We start from the raw sequence: 25606 nt of genomic DNA on the forward strand, positions 1-25606 counted from the left end.
TCTACTTAAAAATCGTTTAATGTGGCTAATATTCTATCTCTCCCCTCAAACCTGAGAAGCTGGGGAGACTTCAGTAGCTGGGCTGGTCCCACCAGCAACTCCTCATAGGCCCTGCTCCCCGGGCTACCCAACCCCGAGTTTCAATAAATACAGTGCAAAGGGGTCTGGTCAGCCACCAAGCTGGGGAGACAAGGACCCGGAGTGCTAGAGGGGGCATGTTGTATGGTCTGTGAACTCACATATGTCCACTGCCAAGCACACACACTGAGGAGCATGTGCACACACAAGAAACACCCTCTCAGGCATCCTCAAGCTACATGACACGCCACACACACACACACGCGCGCGCACACACACACACATCTCAGAAATGCAGGATTGAGCACACTCCTTACAGACACACATACAAGGTTCTATATATAGGTTCCTTTCTCTCAATGTTTGGCTTGAAGCCTGGGTGTCCCCTCCTGGCTCAAAGGGATACGAACAGGTGAGTCTTCCTGGTCTTGGCCAGATCATGCGCTGGTCTAGGGGCTAGGTGTCGTGGTGATGTTCGTCTGGATGGCCATGCAGTTGGTTGTGGTGTTGGAGTAAGCCCAGGAGGGGAAAGTGTGCAGGTTGAAGATGGGGAAGCTCCAGCTGTTGATGGCCAGCGTGATGACTAGCACCCCAATGATGTTGAGCAGGAATCCTGTCCGGGCCTGGTATAAGGAGAGCTAGTTTGAGTGACCAGTGGCAGAGCTGGGCCAGAACCTACCCTTTAGGGGTTCACCAGCACTCAGGAGCTCTCTTACTAGCAAAACTCTCCCTGAGAAGTCTTCCCACGGTCTGACCTGCAGCACTGGGCAGTGCCCCCGCCCCTGGCTTTTCATCCCAGCACTAAGGGGATGAGAGCCCTCGTGAGCTCTCAGGGCCTCAGGCTTTGTTCCCCCTGAGTCCACCTCCCTGGTGGTGGGTGCCTAGTGCCTTGGAGCCTTCCCTAAATTCCTTACCCACTCCCTTCTCTCTCACGTGGCCTGGTGTTGGCAGGGTCTGAAGACGCTCCCACTGGGGATCACAGTGTGATCACCTCTTCCACTGTACCCCTCGCCCCCAACAGGGTTCATTCTTAACTCTGAGAGCCTCAGTGGCTCGAAGCTACTCTGTGGGCCACCAGGAACGAAGGATGGAGCAAGGAGGGGCACTGAAGCATTCAGGCCCCACTGCTACTCACCATATCAGACACTTTGAGGCCCCCAAAAGAGAAAACGATGGCATTGGGTGGGGTGGCCACAGGCAGCATGAAGGCCAAGGAGGCGGCCAGCGTGCAGGGAAGCATGACATACAGAGGGTGGAGACAGATGGCCTGAGCCTGAATGGGGAGACAGCGGGCAGAAATGATCTCAGTCCCCAGCCCAGAGAGGAAGACATGCCCCCCAATTCTCCCACTCCCCCTCTCTGGAGGACAACTTCCCCTCCAACAACATACACTCTGGCCACGAACCCACCACTTCTGCCAGAAGGCACTGGGTGACCTGGGAAGGGCCCCTTGACCTCTCTGGAGGGGATGAGGGTGCAGCCCTGACCAGCAGGGCGTGGTGAGGGGAGGGGCCCATAAAACGGATCTCAAAGGGGCTCCAGGGTGTCATCAAAGGCTGCGGGAACGCGCGCCAGGGGAGGAAGGGGCTGGGGACGCTCCAGGGAATAATTTCAACCTGTCACCTCAGGACTGACCAGAACGGGGGCTGGTCCAGGGAGGTGGGTGAGGCCACCGATGAGGCCCTCAGGATACTCAAGGGGTGACATCACCAGGGATGGATTGAGTCAGGGGTGAGAGGGCCTTGGGGCCTAAGGTGCTGAAGAGTCTGGGGAAGGGTGGAAGCTAGGGGTCTTCTCCCAGAAGTGAGAGGGGGTGCAGATGGGCTGCAGGCGGGGCCCCTGCATGGAGTGGGCAGGTGGGCTGCCTGGAAGTGTGTCTGCAGGACCAGCTCACCATGGAGGCCAGAATGGGCAGGAAAAGTGTGGTGGTGGCCACATTGCTGGTACACTCAGTGAAAGTAGCAATCAGGAGGCAGAGGATGAAGGCAATGGCGGGAGATGGCACATTCTGTAGTGGGGTCAGCTTGTCCCCCAGCCACTCAGACAGTCCTGATTTCTGTAGGTAGAGGAAGATAGTGTGTGAGAGGTTGGGGTTCCTAGGGCTCCAGGGTTCCCTGCTGGGGCTCTGGGAGGGTCCTGCTCCAGCCTATACCTCTCTAGAGTCTTCAGCATCAGGTCTGCTTGGGAAAGAAGATGAGATCCAGCCAGAACCAAGAGGCCCCTCTAATGATTTTGAAGCACATTTGGGTGTGATGAGAAGTCAGATGAGAGGCTAGGAGATGGGGCCAAAGGGCCTTCTTCAGAAGCCTGGGGTTTGGTGGGAGTAAAGACTTTAACTCCATTTACTCCTGTTCTCCCGACCACTCTTGGGAGCTCCTTGGCCATCCTTTGCCCTCTCCCTGCCTCCTCCAACCCAGCAGATTGGCCAGGAGAGAGAAGGGGGAAGGGTGCTTGGTAGAGGCTGGGGAAGAGGCCGACAGGAGATGGGGGACAGTCCACAGGGTCATGAGGGCTCCAAGGTCTTTCTCCATCCACATGTGTAATGCCGGACTGTGAGTCCCAGGGCGCCGGGACTTTATCTCATATAAAGCTGCCCACCCAGCACCAGGCACAGTGCTTGGCACAGTCAGTGAATACTTGATGATGAACTAGCTTCAGATCCAGGAGTCCCTGGCACTGATCCCTGACCCAGGGAAGCTGCTTCCTATCTGGACAGTGGATGAGGCTCGCAGGCAGATTCAGGGATTTCCCTCTTGGATGGAACCTCTGGGGAATGATGCCCTGGTTCCCATAGCCTGGCTGGGTGTGACCATGGCGCCTCCTGGTGGCCTCGGCGGGCCAACTCATCCACCCCATACTAGCTACTCCCTGGTGCTAAAGCTATTGCAGTCTCCATCTGGCTGAGGGTGAGGTGGGTGGAGTGGGGTGAGGTGGAGTGGTCACTGAAAACAGTCCTTGCCCACCAGAGAAGCCTGCCTTCCCTTTGGCTTTGAGAACCCTAACACGCAGAGGTCCTTATGGCTTGTGTCCTCCCTCCCTTAGATGGGGCACTAACCTGTCTCTCCAGCTGCTGCAAAGGCTCTGCCCACCAGGAGGCGCCTTTTAAAAAATTGTTTTTAAAGATTTTACTTATTTATTCATAAGAGACACACACACAGAGAGAGAGAGAGAGAGAGAGAGAGGCGGAGACACAGGCAGAGGGAGAAGCAGGATCCCAGGATCATGACCTGAGCCAAAGGCAGATGCTCAATCACTGAGCCACTCAGGCGTCCCCATCAGGAGGCTCCTAAGTGGGGATCCCCTGTGTGGGATAGAAGCAGGGGGCCTCTTTCCTTGCCATAGGGTGTCCCTCCAACAGGCTGGGGAGGGGGCAGGGGTTTCTCACCTCGCTGCCCTTGGCCAGGGCAAAGCCACCACCCAGCAGGAGCACAATATTCCAGGGCATCTTCTCATTCACGGTCTTCCAGTTGAGGAGGGCAGGAGGGGCCTTCAGCCTCCCTGGTTTGTCTGTTTCCCAAGCAGAGGAGGATGGGTCACCAAGAGCTACCAGGTTTTTCCTCCCCTCCACTTGGGTCTCTCTACGGGTCTCTATCAGAGCTTAACACATGTGAGAGAGGGACCCCCAGTTCTGTAGCATCCTTACTTGGTCCCTGGGTCCCTGAACCCTTGGCAAGTCCTCTCAACCTCTCTGGGTTTTTATTATTCCTGTCAAGTGTGGTTGAAGGCACATTCCATGCTGGAAGGCAGGAGCTGCCCAGAGGCCCTTCCCTGTCCCAGTCCGGGTTCTTACTTGGATCCTGAGTCAGCCCTGGGATCTTGGAGGGCACCAAGAACAGAATTATTCCAATGAAGATGGCCACTGTCCCATCGGATGCCATGCTGCGGGCAGGGCGAGGAGGGCAGGCTTAGTGACTTAGGGCTGCTTGGGTCATAGGGTGGAAGGGCAGTGGAGAGGAGCCTCCCCACCCCCCCCACCCCAGAGGTGCCAAGCTCTCCCAGCAAGTCCTCCCCACTGTGTTACCTCCTGTGCAGTACCAGGGCCCTGCTCATGTCCCTCCTCCGTTAGCCAGGCGAGCCCCAGAAGTATTCCCCCTTTCCCCAAGAATGCTCACCTGTTTCCATCCTTGTCGGGAAAAGCCAGGTTGCCCCAGCCAAGGAAAAAGCCTGGCTCCCGGGTGAACCATAGCACCACCAAGATGATAAAGAGGACAGAGACAGCCTTTTCTGCGAAGGTCATGGGGCCCAGTCGCTTGTGTTCTGTTTGGATGACGTGGAAGGCTGCCTGCTCTCTTTCCTTCGCCTGTCCCCCAAAGCCGAAGTTCTTCCGGAAGCTATTGGCAGAGGGGTGGGGCAGCTTCTGAGGGCCCCACACCAGGCAGGGGAGCAAGTGCCTCTCAGCACCAGTGATATCCCAAGGCCACTCAAGGCTGCCACATGAAGGCCCTGGCCCTGCACCCTCCCCCCCCCCCCAAGGTTCTGGAAGAAGAGCAGAAGACTTTCAAGGGGTCATATCCTTATTCAGCAGAGGCAAGGCTGGGGCTCCAGGGGCAGCCTTCTCTGGATTGACCCCCTCTCCCCCAAGAGATTCTCTTGTGTTAAGCCCTCCCTCGCCCAGAGCGAGGAGGACCTAGAGGCCTGGACCCCACGACTCCTTCTGGTCCCAACTCACCACCCCCCTCCTCCAGGAACCTTTCAGGAAATCCTCCCCTCCCTCTCCTACCTGCTTCTGGGCATCCCCTGCCTGCCCAAGCCCCACCCACATCATTCTTAGAGGCACAGGAGACTGTCACCCGCTTCCGCATACCCCTTGCTTAACTTAGGTTGACTTTTAACTTTTCACTGGGGCAAATCTCAACTCCTCTGATGGACTTTGAGTTCCTCAATGACAAAGACCATATCTCACACATCTTTGAATCTCCCATGGTGCCTTGCACATGCAGGTCCCTTTGACTACCACCTAGCCTTGTACCAGCCACCAGCCTTGATCCAGCTGCCTTGCACCCACCCAAAGAGTTTTCCAAAGTACAGCAGCAATACTTAAAAAACTTTCAGTGTCCCCCCTTCCATCTCCACCCCTGCCCCCACGTGGGCAGGAAGGGGCAGAGAACTCCTACCACAATTCCACTCTTATCACTGATCTCAGCCTGTCCTGGTAGTAGACATCACCAGTCAATTCCAGACTCAATCCCAACTTAGCCTCTAGCAAGGGCTCACAAGATCTTTCAACTCAGACCTCTAGTCACTATCAGCAATCCAGGGTTGGAAGCAAGAAGAAAACCTATTTACTACTCTTGACCTCGAGGACTAGGTCCAAGCCCTTTATGTGGCACACAAGCTCTTTACGTTTCAACCAACAGAACTACTTTCCCCCACACACATGCTCTTTCGTGCCTCTGCACCTTTGGATAAGCTGTTCCTGCTCCCTGGAATGCCTTTACTCTGTTCTCTACCTGGCTGAGTTCTACAAGATTCAGCTCAGGCATCATGTCCTCCGGGGGCCTTCTGGGATCTCCACGGCACCCGGGCTTTCCTCTGACGCGGCCTCCACCTGACCGTCGCCCATTAGAAGGTGCACTCCAAGGACAGAGCCCATGCCTCACATTCTCTAGGATCCTCAGTGCCTGGTACAGGGCCAGATGCACAGTAAGAGCACAACAAATGCTTCTGTAACTGACCATGCTCACTGTGTGTGCTCCTTAAGCATTTACCAGAGGACCGTGGAGCATGATGGAATGGATCTGGCCTGGCATCAGGAGGCCCAGTTTGCAATGTGAGCATTGACAAATATGGTTGTATCCCACTCTTGGAACCTCAGTTTGCCCTCTGCTAATACTCTCCACCCAGTAAATCCCTCAAATGGGGGGCCACGGGCACAAGAGACCTAACGAGGGAGAGGCCTCAAGAGGACGGTGATGATATCCTCTCCCGCAGTGGCTCCCTGCTTACTCAACTGGAACCTCCCAGAGGGTAAGGGCAAGCCCCTGGGCTTCTCTCACGTCCTCCACCACTTACTTGAACCCCAGGAAGAGGATCTGCAGCCACAGCCAGGAGAGCAGCAGCAAGATGGCCATGGTGGGGAAGGCAAAGCCAAACCAGGAGGCAAAGTTCACCACGTTGCCATTTTGGGGGAAGAGCCTGAAGGGAGATGAGGGCTGGGCTGTTGCATGCAGTTGCCTGGTGGCCATCCAGCCCAGTCCACCTCCCAGTGAGAGTGCAGACCCCCTCCCCCAGCCTCTGCCCCCAGGCACTCACGCGTTGACCTGGCCTTGCAGCACCAGGTTAGGTGTAGTGCCAGTGAGTGTGGCGATGCCCCCGATGCTGGCCGAGTAGCACACGCACAGGCTCATGCCCTGGCTAAAGCGGAGCTGCTCCCTCTTCTGCCACACCGTTGACTCTGAAGAAGCAGGCAGGGCAGGGTGGGCCTGCCCGTTATCTGGGAAAAAGGAGAGCTCAGGTGGAGGGTGGCCACAGAACCACTTCCAGGGAGCATGGCTGGAGTTCCACAGCCTCTGAGGGTGCCTTGGCAGTGAGCAGCCTCCATCTGGGCTAGGGGTGAGGGCAGCAGAGGGTGTGCAGTGGCTGCATCCCTTACAGCACACCCAGACTCCAGCTTTCTGCCTCCCCAGGTGACCCAGCATCTTGTTTTGCCCTGCACTCGAGGGATTCTCAGAACACGGGACTTTTCATTTTATTTTATTTTATTTTTTCTTTTCTTTTCTTTTCTTTTCTTTCTTTCTTTTTTTTTTTTTAAGATTTTATTTATTCATGTCAGACACACAGAGAGAGGCAGAGAGAGAAGCAGGCTCGCTGTGGGGAGCCTGATGCAGGACTTGATCCCAGGACCCCGGGATTACAACCTGAGCCAAAGGCAGACACCCGGCCACTGAGCCACCCAGGTGCCTGGGACTTTTCATTTTATTTTATTTTATTTTATTTTATTTTATTTTATTTTATTATTTATTTATTTATTTATTTATTTTTAAAGATTTATTTATTTATTCATTCAGAGAGAGCGAGAGATGCAGAGACACAGGCAGAGGGAGAAGCAGGCTCCATGCAGGAAGCCTGCCGTGGGACTCGATCCCGGGTCTCCAGGATCATACCCCCGGCTGCAGGCAGTGCTAAACCACTGCGCCACCGGGGCTGCCTGGACTTTTCATTTTAAAACTAGAGACAGCCTTGGACAAACCAGGACAAGTTGGTCACCACGTGCCTCCCCTCTGTTTCCCCGAAGGCTCCAAGATGACCACCCCTGGTCATGGACATCACTTCAGACCCTCCCCAGGAGTTGGGGGTTGGGGCAGGGCAGGGGCGGGCTTCATCTTTCTCACCAAGTTTGGTCACGTCCTTCTGGGGACTCCCTTCTTGGAGTTCAAAGGTGGGGTTGTCGCTGCCCTCCTCTACATCCTTGCTTGTATTGTGGAGCTGCTCCAGAACGGCATGTGCGATGGGCACCATCATGGCTGTGGTGGCTGTGTTGCTAATCCACATGGACAGGAAGGCTGTGACCAACATGAAGCCCAAAAGCAGTCTAGGGACAGACAGATGGACACACTGGTTGGTGTTCTGGCATCCCTTCAGGGACCAGATCCCCAGCACACCACCCGTTCCAGGTTCTCTGGTCCGGTTTGTGGGAACTCACAGGGCAGGCCGCACCCCAATGATGAGGAGCACACGGAGAGCAATGCGTTTGTGCAGATTCCAGTGCTCCACGGCAATGGCCATCAGCAGCCCCCCGACGAACAGGATGTTGCTGTCCTTAAAGTATTCGATGCAGACCTGGCAGGCAGGGACAGCTAAGAGGCAGAAAGGGGTCTCCCCCATGTCCCTGGGCTTATAAGGCTACAGTCAGTGACATTCCCACAAACACAGGTTGGTCTCCTGGGCTCTCAGAATCAAGTGGAAATGGTCTTTGGATTATGTTCCATTTAAAATTAACCAGGTCCCTCTCTGCCTGCCAAACTCCTTCTTTCTCTCCTCAGGAATGAGTGGGAGATAATCTAGCCTGATTCCAGTCATGTTGCAAGCCATTGACTGGGAGAGAATTTAGCGCAGGTTCTAGAAACTACAGCAGTGGTTCACAAAGTGTGGTCCATAAGCTGGCATCATCTCCGACCTGGAACTTGCTAGTAACGAAATGCTCAGGCCCTGCCCCAGATCTATGGCATCAGAAACTCTGGGGGTAGGGCTAAGCCGTCTGTGTTTCAGCCAGCCCTGCAGGTGATCCTGAAACATGCACGCTCATGTCTCAAAGCCATTGATCCAGGGGAATACAAGTTCCTTAGCTGACTTTCAAGGCCCCTTTTCTTGGGTCACCAGGCCTTTCTACCTCCCTGGCCTACACCTGTTCCACTTTGAATGACCTCTCAACACCAACCATGCACTCAGCATTTCTAGAATGCACCCTCACCCACCCCCTCCCCGGTCCTCTTCTAGCTGACTCCTCACTTAGTGCTCCCTGACCTGTTAAGCAGAGGCAAGGACTCCTCTTCTGTGTGCTCTGCCCTGTGATGAGACTTCCTCCATCACCAGTGTTTTAGGGCAGACTCCCTCCATAGGAGAAGCCATTCCTCTTGTGAAAGGGGAGGCTTACCTCAGAGGCATCCATTATGCCCATCATGGGGTACAGGATGATGGGGAAGAGGGCAGTGACAGGCAGAGGCAGAGCCTCGGTGCACCAGAAGAGTGCCATGAGGATGATGGAGTAGGCACAGTAGGCTTCCTGTGGGTGGGAGGGGAGTAGCAGAGCTGTTGGAAGGGTAGGCCTGGTGTTCCAGAGTCATGTCACCTCCTGCCCCCAGAGAAAACAGGCCATTTGTAACAGTGTAGGGACAGCCTGTGAAACTCACAGTCTTTGATTTTTAAGTCCAAGGTCTCACCGCAAAACGGAAATAAAAAACAAAGCAAGGTACTCATCGCCTTGTCTTTGAGCTTGGGAGGCCAAACGTTATAATCCAGCCACACTGGAGGGACCGGAGAGTCTAGAGTCGGGTATCAGGCCCCACTCAGCCCGAGGACACTGCAGGGGGCCAAAGTGAGGATCCCCTAGATGAGATGGGGGCTCATCTAGATGAGACTGGGGTGTGGCCAGTATGGACTCCTGAACGGCACCCTGGCCTTCCCTGGCTTTGTCAGAGCCTGCAAGAATCCGTATGGCAATGTTATTATCGTTCGTTTCCCCTCTTAGAAGGTGAGCTTCATGAGGACAGAGTCAGTCACTCCAAGCACAGCATCTGGGTGCTTGGAGCTCAGGACCCTGCAGGCTTCAAGGCAAATCCCTGAATGAATGAACCACTGGGAAGTTTTGGAATAGTGGGAGATCTCCTTCCCAGCAAGCCTGGCATGACCACTGCATCACACAGTTCCAGGAGCTTCCATACACATTTACAGAATATGTGAAAGGTTCCTCCCCAGCCCCAAGTTGGGCAGGGAATTGGGGAGTAAACCCTGAGTCCTAGTCTTTCAAGTCTGGGTGCCAGAAGCTCTCCTTTCTTTTGCAGGGTCCTCGAGTCTAGGAGGGGACCTGGAGCAGAAATGGAAGTCAGAGAGTCAGCCTCCTGTGTCACGGGGCCACCGGAAGGAGAGGGTAGGAGAATCATTAGCTTTTAGGAGCTGGGTGTTTTCAGGTGGGTGTGTTCCAGGTTCTAGATGAGCTTGGAGAGGCTAAGTGGCTTGCTCAAGGTCACAGAACTGGGGTGTGTCAGAGCCAGGATGGAACACAGGCAAAGCCTCTAGACTGCAGAGCTCCGAGGGCGTTTCCCAGGTCTTCTAGGGGAAGGGCACCCCTGAAGTGGAACAGCATGCAGCCTGTGCAGCCCCGCTGTAGAGCCAGGTCAGCCTGATGCCAGGCTCACCTTCTCATCGTGAAACTTCCACCACCCCTCCTCACCCTGGATGAGAACTCTTGGGCCCTGGGGGTGGGGCCACCTTGACCTTCGCCCAGAGACCCACCCCTCCTTCCCCTCAGCGGGAGGCTGGTTCTGCTGAAGCTGCTGTTCTCCACAGCTTCCTCACCTGCAAGTACTGCCGGCCCAGTTATTCATCCTCCCCGGGGACTAAGGGCAGGCCAGCGGCTCTGGACCCTGGCATTGCCCCTCCCCCCACAACTCCCCTGGAATTCTTGGGTCAGAGACAAGGAGGGGGCCGGGGTGCATGGTCACTGCTGATTCAAGGAGAAAGCACTGCTAAGGATAGCAGAAGTGTCCCGAGGGCTAATCCGTGCCAGGCTTTGGGCCCTTCATGCTTCAGGTGATTGTCCCAAGGTAATGACCACTGTTCCCATTCCGCAGATGCAGAAACAAAGGCACAAACAAATGAAGTGAATGTCTCAGCGGCACATGTTAGCAAGTGAAGAAGCCAGGCCATTTGGTTTTTGAGCTTCAGCTTTCTCTCTCTCCCCTGAGCTCCATCCCTCACAGTTGTGGGGTGTCCTCCAGCCTCAGGTACGCTGTGACTTGTGGGGTGCATGGAGATGGGCCAAGGCTCAGAATTCACACATGACTGTCTTCCCTGGGGCCTGCCACTTCCTGCCACCAAGCTCGGGGTGAGTTCCTTCCCTTCTGAGACCCCATTCCTGTGTTCCAGAGAGAGCTGGTAATAATTGAAATTCCCCTGTGAGCTCTGGTGCATGTGCCATCGATGGCTCCCCTACCCCTCTACAACTTTCCTGAGTCCCTCTCCTCCTCGTCGTCTGTCTGTCTTTGGATCAAACCCAAAACCAGTTTCAAAGTCCCATCCAGGAGCCTCCCGTGGCCCTGATGGCCCTGGCCCTGTGTCTCCAGCCTCCCCTTCTGGGCAGTCCTGTCCCGTTCTAGCATAACTTGCTGACCTGTTCTTCCTGGGTCATAGGGTTCTTAACTGGGGCGTGGAATTCCAAGGAATTTGAGGGAAGACTGTTTCATCTCTGTGCTAACATCTAAGGGTCTAAACATAGGCAACAAAGCCATGCTGCTGCTAATGGTACTACAGGTGATTTGGTCCCAAGCCCTCCCCCCCTTTTAAAGATTTTTATTTATTCATGAGATACACAGAGAGAAACAGGCAGACACATAGACAGAAGGAGAAGGAGGCGCCCTGCAAGGAGCCCGATGTGGGACTCGATCCCGGGATCCCGGGATCACAACCTGAGCTGAAGGCAGATGTTCCACTGCTGAGCCACCCATGCATCCCTAGTCCCAAGGCCCTTGATGGTGACTGTCAGCCATCAGATACGTGCACAGATCAGTTGTTGCCGTTATCTCAAAATGTATCTCGAAGTATTGTCTCTATCCATCCCTAGTTTTGAAATTATGGTAGTTATACCAACACTAGATCTTATTTAATTCATTCATAATCACCTATAATTCCCAATGGTAATTTGCTTTTTCAAATTTTTATTACTGTATTTCAAAGTAACTGGTTTCTTTTGTAATCCCATACATTTTATTTTGTGCATTTTATTTATTTATTTTTTAAAGATTTTATTTGTTTAGTCATGAGAGACACAGAGAGAGAGAGAGGCAGAGACACAGGCAGAGGGAGAAGCAGGCTCCATGCAGGGAGCCCGACGTGGGACTCGATCCCGGGTCTCCAGGATCATGCACTGGGCTGAAGGCGGTGCTAAACTGCTGAGCCACCCCGGCTGCCCTATTTTGTGCATTTTAAAGCACTATTTTGAGAAGGGCCCATAGTCTTCACCAGACAGGCAGAAGCTTCATAGCTCAGAAATGGGTTAGAGTCCCCAAACGAGGGGACTGGGTGGCACAGTTGGTTAGGCATCCGACTCTTGGTTTTGGCTCAGGTTGTGATCTCATGGTCCTGAGATTGAGCCCCAGGTTGGGCTCCACGTAGTGTTCCTTTCACCTTGCCCCTCCCTCTTGTGCTCTCTCTCTCTCTCTCTAGAATAAATAAATAAATCTTAAAGAAAAAAAAATCCCTGAATGAGATTTTCAGCTACCTCCATTTTGACCTCAGTCTGTACATTCTAATTTGATTAAGTCAAATTGATTAAGTTCTTCCTTTTTTTAAAAAAAAATATTTATTTATTGAGAGAGAGAATGAGCACATGGGTGGAGGGCAGGGACAGAGGCAGAGGGAGAGAGAATCCCAAGCAGACTCTGTGCTGAGCGTGGAGCTCAATGGGTGGCTCAGTGCAGGGCTTGATTCCATGACCTGAGCTGAAACAGAATCAGATGATCAACCAACTGTGCCACTTTCCAGCTTATTTATCATCTCAGGCAAAAGATGCCCAAAAAGCATCTCGTGATGGGAACCGTAACTACTCCCCCAAGCAATAGGGACTGCCCTGACAGCCACAAGAACCTTCGTGATTGACCCCAAGATGGTTATTAACCTTACCTTTCCTGCCTACCTGCAAGACCTTTCCTGTGGCCCACTCTTTCTTATATAAACCTGGACATATTCTCAGCACTTTGGAAACAGTCCTCGAGATACTCATCCCCTGTCTTCCCAGTGCTGGCCTCACTGAAATAAATCCTTTTCTTGTTTCACCACCACCTCTCTCTGCCTTTGGGTTTTGTCAGCAGCGAGTGGCCCAGCCCGGTCTGTTTGGGGCCCTCACGGCCAAGTGCTCTTGCACCTTTGGGCTCCAGTTATATCCCTGCCCTAAGGTGAAGGGAAAGAAAAAAATGATCTAGCACTAACTATTGTGGCTTCCCCGAATCACCTTGGGAACTTTCTAAGCTTCTAGGTCCATCTCCAAGTGAAATTTCTCTCTGAGTGGGAGCAGGGGTCTCTACAAGGCCTGAGCAAGGCAGCGTGAGTCAGAGCGAGGAATAGACAGAGAGGTCAGGCATGCATAGTTTGGTGGGTGCCTGACCTATGTTCTCTCTCATTTCCTCCTCATATCTCCAGGGGGCAGTGTTTCTCCCTACTGCCACTGCGGGGGCTGGGGGGGAGGGGGCAGGGAAGGGACCTGGGCTGGCCAGGCTCAACTGGCAGCTTATATGGTATGGGACCATGTGGGCTTATGCTCTGGCCACTGGCCGATCCTCTGGGCTGCTGGCACTGCACAACTGCACACACCAACCTCATATGCATTGCCTGCACTGCTGTCTGCGGTGGCCCTCCTGGAGCTCAGATAACAGCAAGAATGAGTTTTTTCGTGGCAGCCAGTGCTTCTTTCTCCCTCTGTCCCTGCCTCCCCCTTGCCCAGGCCGGCAAGGGAAGTGTTCCCCATCTCTGACAGATTTGGCTCTTCTCCTCAGTATCCATTTATGGGCTTCTGAGGACAGAGAGAGTCTCTTCACCTCCATGCCTGAGCCCTGGCTCTTTGGCTGGTGCTGGCCTGGATGAGAAATCCTCCTCTCCCCACTTGTGACACACCCAGGAAGCATCTTGTTTGGACGCCCATTGAATTCAACCCCCAGGAAGTCCCTGCTATGGGGAGCCCCTTGGGAGCAAGCCCTGGGCCTCTGAACTGTTCATCAGGCACTCATTCGACAAATAGTCTCTCCACTCCAGGTCTGCAGTCCTGTTCGTTCTGTGCCTCAAATACCCCCATTGACTTCTCTCCAGTTCTCAGTCACCCGCCTCGTCCAAGCCCCAGCATCTGTCACCAAGACCTCTATAACACCTCCTCATTCACCTCTCTTCCTCTCTTGTCCCTGAAATCTCTTCTTGCTGCAGGCAAAGTGATCTTGAGTCACAAATCTATTTAATCCACCTCAATCCTCCAACACGGATGGACGGACGCACTCACCTCAAAGCAGATCAAATCCCTTCAGAGGATCCCATTGCTCTCAGGAGAAGTTCGAGGCTGATTCAAGCCTCTCCTTGCTCTCTGCTCCAGCCACACTAGCCCTCTTCCAGTTCCTCAAATACACCAGCCTCCTCCCAGCCACAGGGCCTTTGCTCATAATTTCCTCTCTTCCCACTTCACCCAGTTGATGTCTACTCAACTCAAGGATTCCCTTTTCAGTGAATCCTTCATGGGTTCCAGGCTTGGTTATATTCCCCATTTCAAAACCCCTGTACCTCTTCTGCATAGCACTCATCATATGCTATCATTAAACACTGTATTTCATGGATTTCTTGGTGAACATCAACTTTTTCATCATACTGTACTCTTTAGGGAGCTAGGCTCAAGTCTGTTTCGGCCCATCCCATCAGGTATCTTTATGGAGGTGACACTCTGAATACATGAATGAGAGAGCACTAGGCACTAGGGATATAGACATGAGTCAGGCCCAGCTCCGGCCCTTTGGGACTCTGAGTGCCCCCATGTAGGCTGGCCCCTAGGGTCATGGTGGGCAGGCTACCCTGCAAAGCCAGCAGTGGACAGAAGAGATAGATGCTCAGAGGGTTTCCAAAGCCTGAAGTTGGCAGCTTGCTTCTTTTGTAATAGGAAACAAAGGTCAGAGGTCAGAAAATCTATGTGCCCAGGCCTGGCTTTATGGCTGTGTCCTTGAGAAAGTTACTTCATCTCTCTCAGACTATTTCTTGTCAGCAATAGTGATCATTTCCAGCTGTACACACATTTATCTCCTTTTTGTAGTTTTCTTATCTACAAGTGGGAATGAAAGAAACACCTGCCTCCCTGGGTTGTTATAAGGATAAAGGATGTGAATATGTCATAAAGGACAGAGGATGGCAGTGAGCAGATGGTAGGGTTGGTGTTGGGAGACGAACGTGCTCCTGGGCTCCTGGGGAACCAGGGTGGATTCACAAGGCATATGTGGAGACGAAAGTGCCAGAGACTCTTGGGCAGACTCTGGACCCAGGGTGTGGGCAAGGTGTACGACCTGCGGGCATCATGGCCTTTACGCATGACAGGCACGGAGCAGCCCATGGCTCAAATATGTCTGTAGTCTCAGAGGTATCATGACTTATTCCTTCTGGTGATTGAAGGTTAACCCAGGGGTGGGGGATGGCTTGGCACACAGTGAGTCCTTCCCACTGCCCCTATGCCCTGGTAAGTAGAGATGCTGCTGGCGGTGAGCACTACTGGCTCTGGGAATGAGGTGAGATACTGGGTGGCAGCCTGCCAAGAACCATGGCAAAGGTGAGGCCAGAGTGGGACCCCACAGGAGAAGAAGCCCTTCGCTGAGCCTCCATCTGCCTAGGCTGAGGATGACTTCCAGAGGGGACCCTCAATAGGTGCTGAGGAATGAATAGGAGTTTGATGGGTGGGTGGGCAAAAGGTGTTGAGGTAAGGGAGTGAATAGAGAGGGAACAGAAAGAAGCATAAGGGATCTTTTTGATGCATTCTTGGAGGGGTGTAATGCTTGGAAAAGACCTTGTCTTCCCTGGTGGAGATCTAGAACTTTATCTGGAAGACAGTAGTGAAAAGTGAGGCCCCTAAAGGATTTTTAGAGAGAGTGATAACAGTAAGGTTACATTAATGCTACTCTATGGGATTTTTAAAAAGACTTTATTTATTTATTTGAGAGAGAAAGAGAGTGAGTGAGAGAGCACAAGCAGAGGGAGAGGGAGGAGCAGACTCCCTACTGAGCGTGGAGCCAACCTAGGCCTCCATCTCACAACACTGAGATCATGACCTGAGCTGAAACCAAGAGTCAGACCTTAACTGACTGAACCACCCAGGTGCCCCTTATCCTATGTGATTTTATTTATTTATTTATAAGATTTTATTTATTCATGAGATACACAGAGAAAGGCAGAGAGAGAGGCAAAGACAGGAGAAGCGGGCTCCATGCAAGGAGTCCGATATGGGACTCGATCCTGGGACTCTGGGATCACGCCCTGAGCCGAAGGCAGATTCTCAACCACTGAGCCACCCAGATGTCCCACCTATGTGATTTTAAAAAATATGTGCACGAGTGTTTGTATGTACATGGGAAAAATCTCTGATTCAGGGTTTCTGTACCAGGGTCCCTTGGCAGCCTGATAAGGCCTTCCAACTCCTTAGAATAATGTTTTTAAATACATAGAAAAATACATAGAATTATAAAGGAAACTAATTATATTAATATGCAGTTGTTAAAATATGAAAAATAGGCGAGATAATGATATATGTTACTCCTTCTTAGCTAGTAAGAACTTCACTGGCTAATGGTTACTGTAATTGCAGTCATGATGAACACAAACAGTATTTCAAGGTACCTGCAACAGCACTAATGAATGTGATAATATCTGTGGTTTTTATTGGTGGCAAAGCCAAAGATATGGTTAATGCTATTGTGGCTTGTTATCTACATTCATAACAGAAGGAAGTACTAAATTTTCTTAGTTAGGAAGTACTAAATTTTCTTAGAGGTTGTTGATGATAAAATATAGGGTTTTTTCCATCCAAGTTCACAGATCTCCTGAATTTTCCCCACAAATTCCCAAGGATGAAGAGTCCCTGCTCTGGAGGATATCCACCATGCTGGCCCATGAGACTGCCCTCTGGACGGGCATGAGGGTGGAGGGTGGGAGGAGGACCCCTCCATTTCACTCTTTCATACTGTCAAATTTCATACAATGTGAGTGTGCCATGTAATTAAACAAATACTTCATCTAAACATGAAAATAGGGATCCCTGGGTGGCGCAGCGGTTTAGCGCCTGCCTTTGGCCCAGGGTGTGATCCTGGAGACCCGGGATCAAATCCCACATCAGGCTCCCAGTGCATGGAGCCTGCTTCTCCCTCTGCCTATGTCTCCGCCTCTCTCTCTCTCTCTCTGTGTGACTATCATAAATAAATAAAAATTAAAAAAAAATAAAAATAAACATGAAATAGGGAGCTTACACCTGCTACACTGTAGCCAGTGAATTGGAAGACAGGAGATGGGAGGTCGGGAGGCCCCAGAAGACCCTACGAGGTCGTGCTGCGTGTCCAATGGGCGGATGTCAGGGGCTCAGAGCAGGTCATGGTAGTAGAGAAGGAAGGACAGACTCCAGAGATGTTAGGAGAAGACAGGGTTTGGGTGACGGCTGATGGCTTGGATAGGAGGAGTGGGAGAACACCGCCAGGTGCCTGCCCTGGGTGTCTAGATGGTAGGGACCATAAAGAGAGGAGGCGGGCTGAAGGGACTTGGGGAAGGAGGTGCAAAGTAGGCTGGGGTGTGTGATATTCTTTCCAGGAATAATAGGCTCCTAAATACCTAATCTTTTCAGAAGACTGAATATGCAAAGGGAGCAATGGCCAGTCCATGTATAAAAATATTTTCTATAGTCTCTGCAGGAACCAGTCTGGGTAGCGAAACCACAACCTCTACAGCATTTGGCCCAGTCTGGATTTGCTCAATGACTGCCAGCTTTCCTCATTTTTGCCCCCTCTCTCTACCCCCACTTCTAACTCTAGACTAATGAAAGCCAAATATGTATCCCTCACCAACCACTCGGGATGGCCGTCTTCTCGGAGCCCCTCCAGCCCCCCTGGCAACAGCCTCCAGCCAGGGCGCACCTGAAGCCTCCCCTTTCCGGCTCCAGAGCATTCCGACCTCCGCCCACCTTTGAGGCTCTGCTAAAAGCAAGTGGTGGTGGCTGACTCCCTTCCTATGCTTTGCCTGATCTCTTTCAGGAGATCCTTTGTTTATTTCTGCACCATAACGTGAATGAATTTGTTGTATCATCTTCTGTAGTTAGAGGCCAAAGGGAAACAATGGGTTTCTGAGTGTCAGAGAAGACAGATGTCTGGGGAAGAGTCCTGAACTCACAGTTTGGACCGGGGCCAGGTCTGCCTGTGTCTCCTGAAGGGCAAAACAGGCAGCAGTGACTATGAGCAAAGCATTTTCACACTCTTTGGGTTCAATCCCTACAACAGACCAGGCTTTGCTGCTGGGTTCTATCCAGGAAACTGGACTGTTGAAGATTCTACTGCTTTCTCATTCCCTATTTATTCGAAAGAAAGAGAGAGAGAGAAAGAGAGAGTGAGAGAGAGAGAGAATGAGCACAAGCAGGGGGACTGGAAGAGGGAGAGTGAGAAGCAGGCTCCCCGCTGAATAGGGAGCCTGAGTCAGGCTCCATCCCAGGACGCCAGGATCATGACCTGAGCCAAAGGCAGTTGCTTCACCAACTGAGCTACCCAGGCACCCCTGCATAGGTTCCTTTTTCATTTTTTTTTCTTACGTAGGCTCCACAGCCAACACGTTGCTTGAATTCACAACCCTGAGATCAAGAATCTCATCTTCTACTGACTGAGCCAGCCAGGTGCTTGGGATTGCTTTCCCATTCCTGACCTTCCCCTAGCAGGTGCTGACAGGCATGGACATAATTTGATCATTTGAGAACAAAGTCCAAACTGGGGAAACTTCTCTCTCCTCCAGGGATTCCCCCTGGCCCTGGAGGCTGGGTCCTTCACATCCTACTCCCAGGCCCCCTAGAGGCCAGAAAACCTGTCTCCAGGTGGTGGCGACACTTAGGGGCTATACCTCGCTGCTCTCGTGAGGGGGACCGGCTGCACCTCACCTTCCTGATTCACAAATGGGGATACTGAGGCCTCCTGGTCAGGGCAATAGCTCATATGAACGGAAGTCATCTCTGGAAAAGAAGTCAGGTGTCCAGGCAGTGCTGGGGCTAGTTGTGTTTTCCAGGGGCTAGGAATTCAGACGAGAGGCAGAGGGCGCAGGGAACCACTGCATACCGAGCCCTGGGCACCAGGGCTCTATGCACACAGGTTCTCTTATTTTATCTTCATGCAGCCCCTTAGAGAGGAGAGGGTTGGTGAGGTCACACAGCTGTACACACTGCAGAGTAGATTTGGACCTACATCTCTCTGACTTTATTTTTTATTTTTTAAAGATTTATTTATTTATTTTAAATATTTTATTTATTTATTCATAAGAGACACAGAGAGAGAGAGAGGCAGAGACATAGGCAGAGGGAGAAGCAGGCTCCATGCAGGGATCCCGATGTGGGACTCGATCCCGGGACTCCAGTATCACGCCCTGAACTGAAGCCAGACACTTAACCACTGAGCCACCCAGGTGTCCCTCTCTCTGAATTTAATATCCCTGTGTTGTTCCCTGGACTCTGCCTTCTTGACCAAGAGCCAGGAAGTCTCAAAAGATGGAGGTGGACCCCAGAACTGAAGTCCAGATTCCATGTTCAGTCTTCATGCTGAACACAGTGAATCATCTGAGTCCTGTTCCGTCTCTGGGGTTCAGGAATAGCTTTGGGTCAGGGTATTTTCATTACACAGATTTTAAAGAAGGTATACAATGTATGGTTCTTATATTCTAGGAGTGCAGCTGACTCAGATTAAGAAATTCTGTAAATACAATATGGATTTTAGCTAAGCTCTGTCCTGGCAAACATTGTGCTGCTAGGAGACTGTTTTTACAGATGGTCCCATCAGGTCCTGGGGTTGGGATGGGGATGGTGGGGTGAGGGAACACTTGCATTTTTGATCCTAAAAATCTTCACTCCTTCCCCTGGCTTTGCAGGGCTGACAGCATGGGCTGACCTCCCCCTGTCTCTCTAACTGAATTTATCCCACCTTTTCTTCACTCGGTTCCCCATGCCACGCTGGCCTCATTTAAGCCTGCACCTTGCCAAATTCATTCCTGGCCTTGGGCCTTTGCACTGCGTGTGCTGCCTAGACAACTCTTAAGCCCAGAACTGTGCTTGGCTGCCTCTTACTTGCCATTCAGGTCCTAGGGTAAATATCATTACTCTGGGAAGCCTTCCCTGACTACCCCATCTAGAGCAGCCTGTCCCTAAGCCATAGTCACAGGCTGCCATACGGTTTTCCCAGCATATGCTTCTTTCCAGCCCTGCCCCCCTGCACCTGAACAGCCCCTTTGACATAGTACGTGTTCCCTGATGGGTGAGCACGTGGGTGAATGAATGAATGAGTGTAAGGTTTGGAGCACACTGATAGTGCTTCTTTGCTGTCTGGTTGCAGAATTGGGGAAGCAGTGAAGAGCCCTCAGGCCCTACTGTCCCTCATCCCCTGGGACCACCAGAGCATTTCAAGGATTCTGTTGCTATTCCTGGAATGCACCCTATAATTCCAGCTCTTACACTGTTGCTCCTTTGCCTTCACCCAGCCTGTCATCTACGGATGTCTCTGACTATTGGCATCTCATTCAGCCTTCAAGGCCCAACTCAAACGCTACCTGCTTTGGAGTCTCCCCTGACTCAGTTGGAAGAATTTCCTCCCTCCTCTGAGCTCCTCAGCCTTCTGGCTCTACCTCTGTGTAAACACACAGAACCATGTGCTCCTTTTCAGTGACTCCCTAGCACAGAGCAGGAGCTCAAGAGACATCTCTGACCTCACCACAGTGGGAGGACCAGCTGATGCCTGGATGGATGTGAGGGTAGATGGCTCAAGAGGTGACTCACAATGGGGTCACAACCCTGGAATGCACCTGGACAGCCTTGAGCAGAGACCCCAAGGCCAGGTTCCAATTTGGACTTCGTCTTTCTCTAGCTGGGACTTTAGACAAATTACTTTACTACTCTGGGCCTCAATTTATATGTCTGTAAAATGAGATAATAGTAGTGCTCTCACAGTAACTCAGAGGTTATTGTGAGAAATAAATGGGTTAGTACTTTGAAGTGCTTGGCACAAGAACTAGCACATAAAAAATATCCAATGCTCAGTCTGAGCCCTGTCTGGGGCTCTCCCTTCCCATTTCAGGAGCTGGGGGCATGGAGGTAAACGTGGGGGTTCACTACAGACAGCTGGGACTCAACACAGGGTCCTCTTTGTCCACGTGCATGCATTCATTCAACAGATGTTTGTTGAGCACCTACTATGTGCCAGGTACCAGAGATTCTGCGGGAAAAAGACAAAGTCTCCGCCTTCATGAAGCCTACATTCTAGTGTAGGGAGTCAGAGAATAAATAGAAACTAAACAAATACATCATTTCAGAGAGTGAAAGACCTTTCAATACAGCAACAGTGTTTTGTATTAGACAAATGCCAGATGACTGGCAGAGGTCAGAGAACGCTTTTTATGAGGAGGTGGATTTAGGCTGAAGCCTAAGAAATGAGAAGCAGTCATCTGGGAAAGAACATTCTGGACAGAGAGATGAGCAATTTGAGGAGTACAGAGAAAAAGCTGGTGAGGCTGGAGAAGAGTGGATGAGAGAGAAGTAGGATATGAGGCTTTAGAGACTGTGGCGTCTCCTGGGGTAGAGCCCTGGTGACTCCTGGCTACCCTAAGAGGTTTGGGTTTAATTTCAAGTTTGATGAGAAGCCTGTGTAAGGGCTTCCACGAGGTATTGATTGGGTGAAGAATGGTCTGGGGAGGGACAGGAAGAGGAGAGAAATGATGGTAGCCTAGACCCACTTAGGAGGCAGTGGCAAGCAGTTCCATTGAGAGTGTTTTGTAGATGTTGAGTCAGCTGGATCCACTGGTGCACACGGAAATGAAGGATAAAGAGGAATCAGGAATGTCTCTAGAGGCGCCTGGCTGGCTCAGTGCGTAGAGCCTGCAATTCTTGATCTCGGGGTTGTGAGTTCCAGCCCCATGTTGAGTGTAGAGATTACTTAAAAATAAAAAAAAAATTTTTTTTCTTTTAAAGGAATGTCTCAGAAGTAGAAAGCTGAGCCACATCTTGGTAAGATGGCAGGAAGAGCCAGCCGGAAAAGATGAGCAAGCAGCGTTCTGTTTTGGATGTGCAAGTGTAGAAGCATGTGTTATTTATAAAGAGAAGATTCAGGAGCAAGTGTCCAGTACTAGTTTGGTAATACTAGGGTTTAGAGGTTAGGGCTGGGGTTAAGATTGGGGAGTGGTCAGCATGGAGACAGCAGAAGGTCATCTAGGAAGAGAGTGGGGACAGAGAGGGGGCCAGGAAAAGTGGCCAGGGGAGAGAGTAGCCAGGAGGTGAAGTTGGGGCTGGAAGGTAAAGCATCTTGGAGACTGGAGCTGTCTTTTTTTTTTTTTTTTTTTTTAAGGTTTTATTCATTTATTAGAGACACACAGAGAGAAGCAGAGACATAGGGAGAGGGAGAAGTGAGCTCGCTGCAGGGAACCTGATGCGGGACTCGATCCCAGGAACCCAGGATCATGACCTGAGCCCAAAGCAGATGTTTAACCACTGAGCCACCAGGCACCCCTGGAACTGTCTTAAGGAAAGATCATGCAGACAGATTTTAAGGCCTTCCATCCTGAAAAAGACAGAGAAAGCAAGCCTCTGTGAAGGGAATGTGGGTTTGTTTATTCCGTGAGAGAGATTGCAGCATGTTTTGTGTGCTGATGGGAGAGATTAGGAGGAGAGGAAAAAATGAATGAGGCTGGAGAGGGGATGATTATGGGAGCAAAGTCCTTGAGAGGAGCCGGTTTCCAGGGCCTCAGTGGAAGGGCTGGACTCCATACTGGAGGCAGGACAGGGCCGGCAGCATCTGTGAGGCCAAAGCAGGCAGCAGGGCTGTGTGCGACACAGAGCAAACAGGGGCTCCTGACACCTATCATTCCCGCTGGGAGGCCCGCTTCTCCTTCTGACTCAGGCTTTCCTGTGTGACCTTGGGCAAGTTCCTGAATCTTTCTGGGCTGTGCTTTCTTGAGGAGAAAAGTGGGAATGATTGTCCCTGTCTGTCCATTCCTCCTGCTGTTGGCACATTTGGCCCGACCTGTCTGAAAACCCATCTGATGGGTCCCCAACACAGAGCTGTCACTGGCTTTGGCCAGAGATGAGGGGCCTCTTAAAGATCAGCCAGGCCTTGTCACTTACCAAGTGTCAGAGGCTCAGGAGCTATGCCACTACATCCCCAATCTCTCACCCCTTTGGGATGGCATGGACAAAAAGCCTGCCTCAATTTCCCTATCTGTGACAGAAGAAATGGCTCAATGGACAGTCCTGGGGCTATAGGGGTGGGGCCAGGCCAGCATTCAGTCTCAGCCTTCAGGAGGCCGCCGCAGGGGAGAAAGAAGATAGAGCTTTGGAGCTAGACCACACCCCCGGCCTTGCCACTCTCCGTATGACCTGCCAGAGGGATTTGTATGTCGAAGCCTGAGCTTCAAGACCCTCCTCCTGAACTGACCCTTCCCAAGGCCCCATAATTTTATGTTCTTTTGCTTACAAAAGTGTATAATAACCAAGCTCCATGAAACCAGAATCTGCCTTGGGATTTGGGTAAGTGACTTCACCTCACTTTTCCCATCTGTAAAATGGGACAGTCAGTCTTGCCTCTTAAGATGAGAGGATGGGTCTTTCAGGGGAAGGGGAAAGATGAGAGGAGGGGTTACTGGGTGCACAGTACAGGGCATAGGGTGGGGGCTCCAATAAATGGGAGCCAGAGCTATGGCTCCTGCTGCTTGGTGGAGGGAGACAGGAGGCTGTGGCACCTCTCCCTCCATCCACGGTATGGTGTCTGTTGTACCCACTGGCTGGGTCCCGATGTCCAATTCCCACCCCTCTCCCTCAGCTGACTTAGCCCTTGGGATCAAAAGTGAGCTCTTCCTCATTCTGTTTACACTCTTAAAAGCACAAACTGCTTAAACGAAGCCAGCTTCCTCCTACTCCCTTTCCACTCCTCTCTGGCAGTCAGCCCTGCTCATGCCATACTAGCCCATAGGGCTGGGTGAGCACACAGTTAGGCTGATGACCCCAGCTGCCTCCACCTGCACCCCCTCTATGGAACTGGCTTCCTATCTCCCAAGGCCATAGATTTCTAATGCATCTAAGCAATTCACACTGGACTGCTGCTCCTGGGTGCCAAGCAAAAGCCCCCTGTGACCGACCTCTTAACCCCCAGTCTCAGGAGGACCAGGAGGTCATAGCCTCCTTTCCAGGATATGGAGGGATGAGAAAACTGTGCTGGTCCTAAGGATGCCCAGCCCTCATCCAGACTGTCCTCCCTTGTCCTTCCCCCGCTCCTTTGGAGCCAAATCCCAAGTGCTTACCTTGGTGGGGATGAGGATGGGCAGGGGCAGCAGTAGAATGGGCAGGAGTAGCACAATCAGGTAGGAGCGGTAGGCCCACAGGCCCTGCCAGCAGGTGGCCATCGTGTGGACCTACGGGGGTTGCTCAAGCCACTGCCTCTGGGATCTAGGGAGCTGGAGGAACGATGCAGCAGGTAGGCGGCCAGCCAGGGCAAGCTTATATAAAGCTGGTGGAGTGTTAACCATTGACCCACCCTGGCAATCAAACTGTTTTGGAGTCCAGGAGGTGAGAGTAAGGAGGAGGGACCTGGAAGGACCTGCGTGAAGATCAGGAAGACTTTGCAAAGAAAGGGAGCAGGAAAGATCAAGGAATAAAAGTTTCAGGTGCTTTCAAGAAGTTAAGCCCAAAGTTAACTCCTTCTGTGCATGGAGGCTGCGAAGGGCTGCCTCTGGAGGAGCTGGGAAGGCAGGGTGTCTGGGAAGCCCCACTGCTGGCCTCTGCGGGGCAAGACCCCGGCCCCCTCCTCAGCTCAGTCTCCCTTCTTTCCTGTTATTCCTCCGAAGCCAGTTATCCACGGAGCAGTTCATACTGGTTCCAGAGAGGCAGCCCTGCCTCCAGAGACACTCGGCCCTCCAGGAGTTTCCAGTCTAAGATTGAAGGCAGCCAGTTTGAAGCAAGTCCTCCTCTTCCTTCCAAGTATCAAGGAAATTGTCAAAGTTACTGGTCCTGACTATCTCTTATTCACTGTGTGACGTTGATCCATTGACTAAACCTCTCTGAATAACTACTTCCTTGTTCTGCTGAAATATCTTCCCATTAGGAGGCATAAATTAGACAACCTCTGGTATGTTGATCATAAAGATTAGTTTCTTTTTTATTTTTATTTTATTTTATTTTTTTTTAAAGGTTAGTTTCTTAATGTTCTTTCTGGTTCCCCACCCACCCCTACCCCAAGCTGCCATACAAAACCAGCAAAGATTTCTGTATTCATACATCGTCCATCCATCCCTTCACTCATCGCAGTCAGCAAACAAGCATTTGGCACCAAGTATAGACTCAGCACTGTGTTCAGTGCTAAGGATGCAGAAATCAATATGCTGCTGGTAACACTGAACATTTGTAACAAGTTGGTTAGTGTACTATTTCATTTACTCTGTATAAACATGCTAAGAATTAGGTGGAACTATTCCGTTTCACAGCCAGGACAACTGAAGCCCCAGGACACAGAGCCAGCCAGAGTTCAAACATGCTTTCTGAGTGCCCCGAGGAGGTCTAAACCCACCTAAGGGCACCAGGTAAAAGGAGAGAACGAGGAGCATGGGGCAAGGGCTCCCAGAGAAGGTAGCATGTGAGCTAAACCTTGGAAGCTGAGTCTAATTTGGTCACCAGATGCTGAAGGGAGGATCACTAGCAGAGAGAGGAGCAAGCTAAGGCCTGAGGGTAGAGGTGTTTGTGTTGGAGGGGGCAGGTTGTGGGTTGTAAGGAATTGCTGGTGTCTGTCTGTCTACCCAGAGCCTCTGCCTCTTGGTGCCCTCACCCTTGCCCACCCCATACTACACACAGGAGAAGCTCCATCCATATTTCCATGATTCTGTTGATGATCGGTGAGTGCCTGGAGAGTGTTTCAGGATGGAAATGCAGCCTGGGCAAGGATGCGGAACCGTGGTGGAGTTTAAAGAACAGAAGGTTCTCTGTGGTCGGAGTATGAGTGTGTGGGAAGTAGGATGGAGAGCCAATAACCACATTTCCGGGGTGAGCAATAGCATGGTCTGGGCTGCTATGCCAACGAGATACTCCTGGAGCCAGGGAGAT

General features: G+C 51.7%; 1 protein-coding gene and 1 long non-coding RNA gene across 2 annotated transcripts; one reads left to right on the forward strand and one right to left on the reverse strand.

Annotated features, from left to right (window-relative positions):
* On the reverse strand, window positions 1-24142 carry SLC13A2 (solute carrier family 13 member 2). Its single transcript, XM_077852042.1, has 12 exons — window positions 23815-24142; window positions 8672-8800; window positions 7721-7857; window positions 7410-7609; window positions 6331-6511; window positions 6091-6213; window positions 4191-4409; window positions 3869-3957; window positions 3464-3585; window positions 1973-2134; window positions 1214-1351; window positions 1-701 (listed from the first exon to the last, which is right to left on the reverse strand). The coding sequence occupies exons 1-12, from the start codon at window positions 23914-23916 to the stop codon at window positions 528-530; spliced, it is 1776 nt and encodes a 591-aa protein (XP_077708168.1). The 5' UTR covers window positions 23917-24142; the 3' UTR covers window positions 1-527.
* Window positions 14668-24581, forward strand: LOC144286041 (uncharacterized). The gene is made up of 2 exons (XR_013354153.1): window positions 14668-14893; window positions 24358-24581. It is a non-coding gene; the product is annotated as an uncharacterized LOC144286041 (long non-coding RNA).
* Window positions 24582-25606: the final 1025 nt, after the last annotated feature.

Source organism: Canis aureus, chromosome 16 (genome assembly GCF_053574225.1).
Source record: "Canis aureus isolate CA01 chromosome 16, VMU_Caureus_v.1.0, whole genome shotgun sequence".
Classification (NCBI taxonomy): Eukaryota; Metazoa; Chordata; class Mammalia; order Carnivora; family Canidae; genus Canis; species Canis aureus.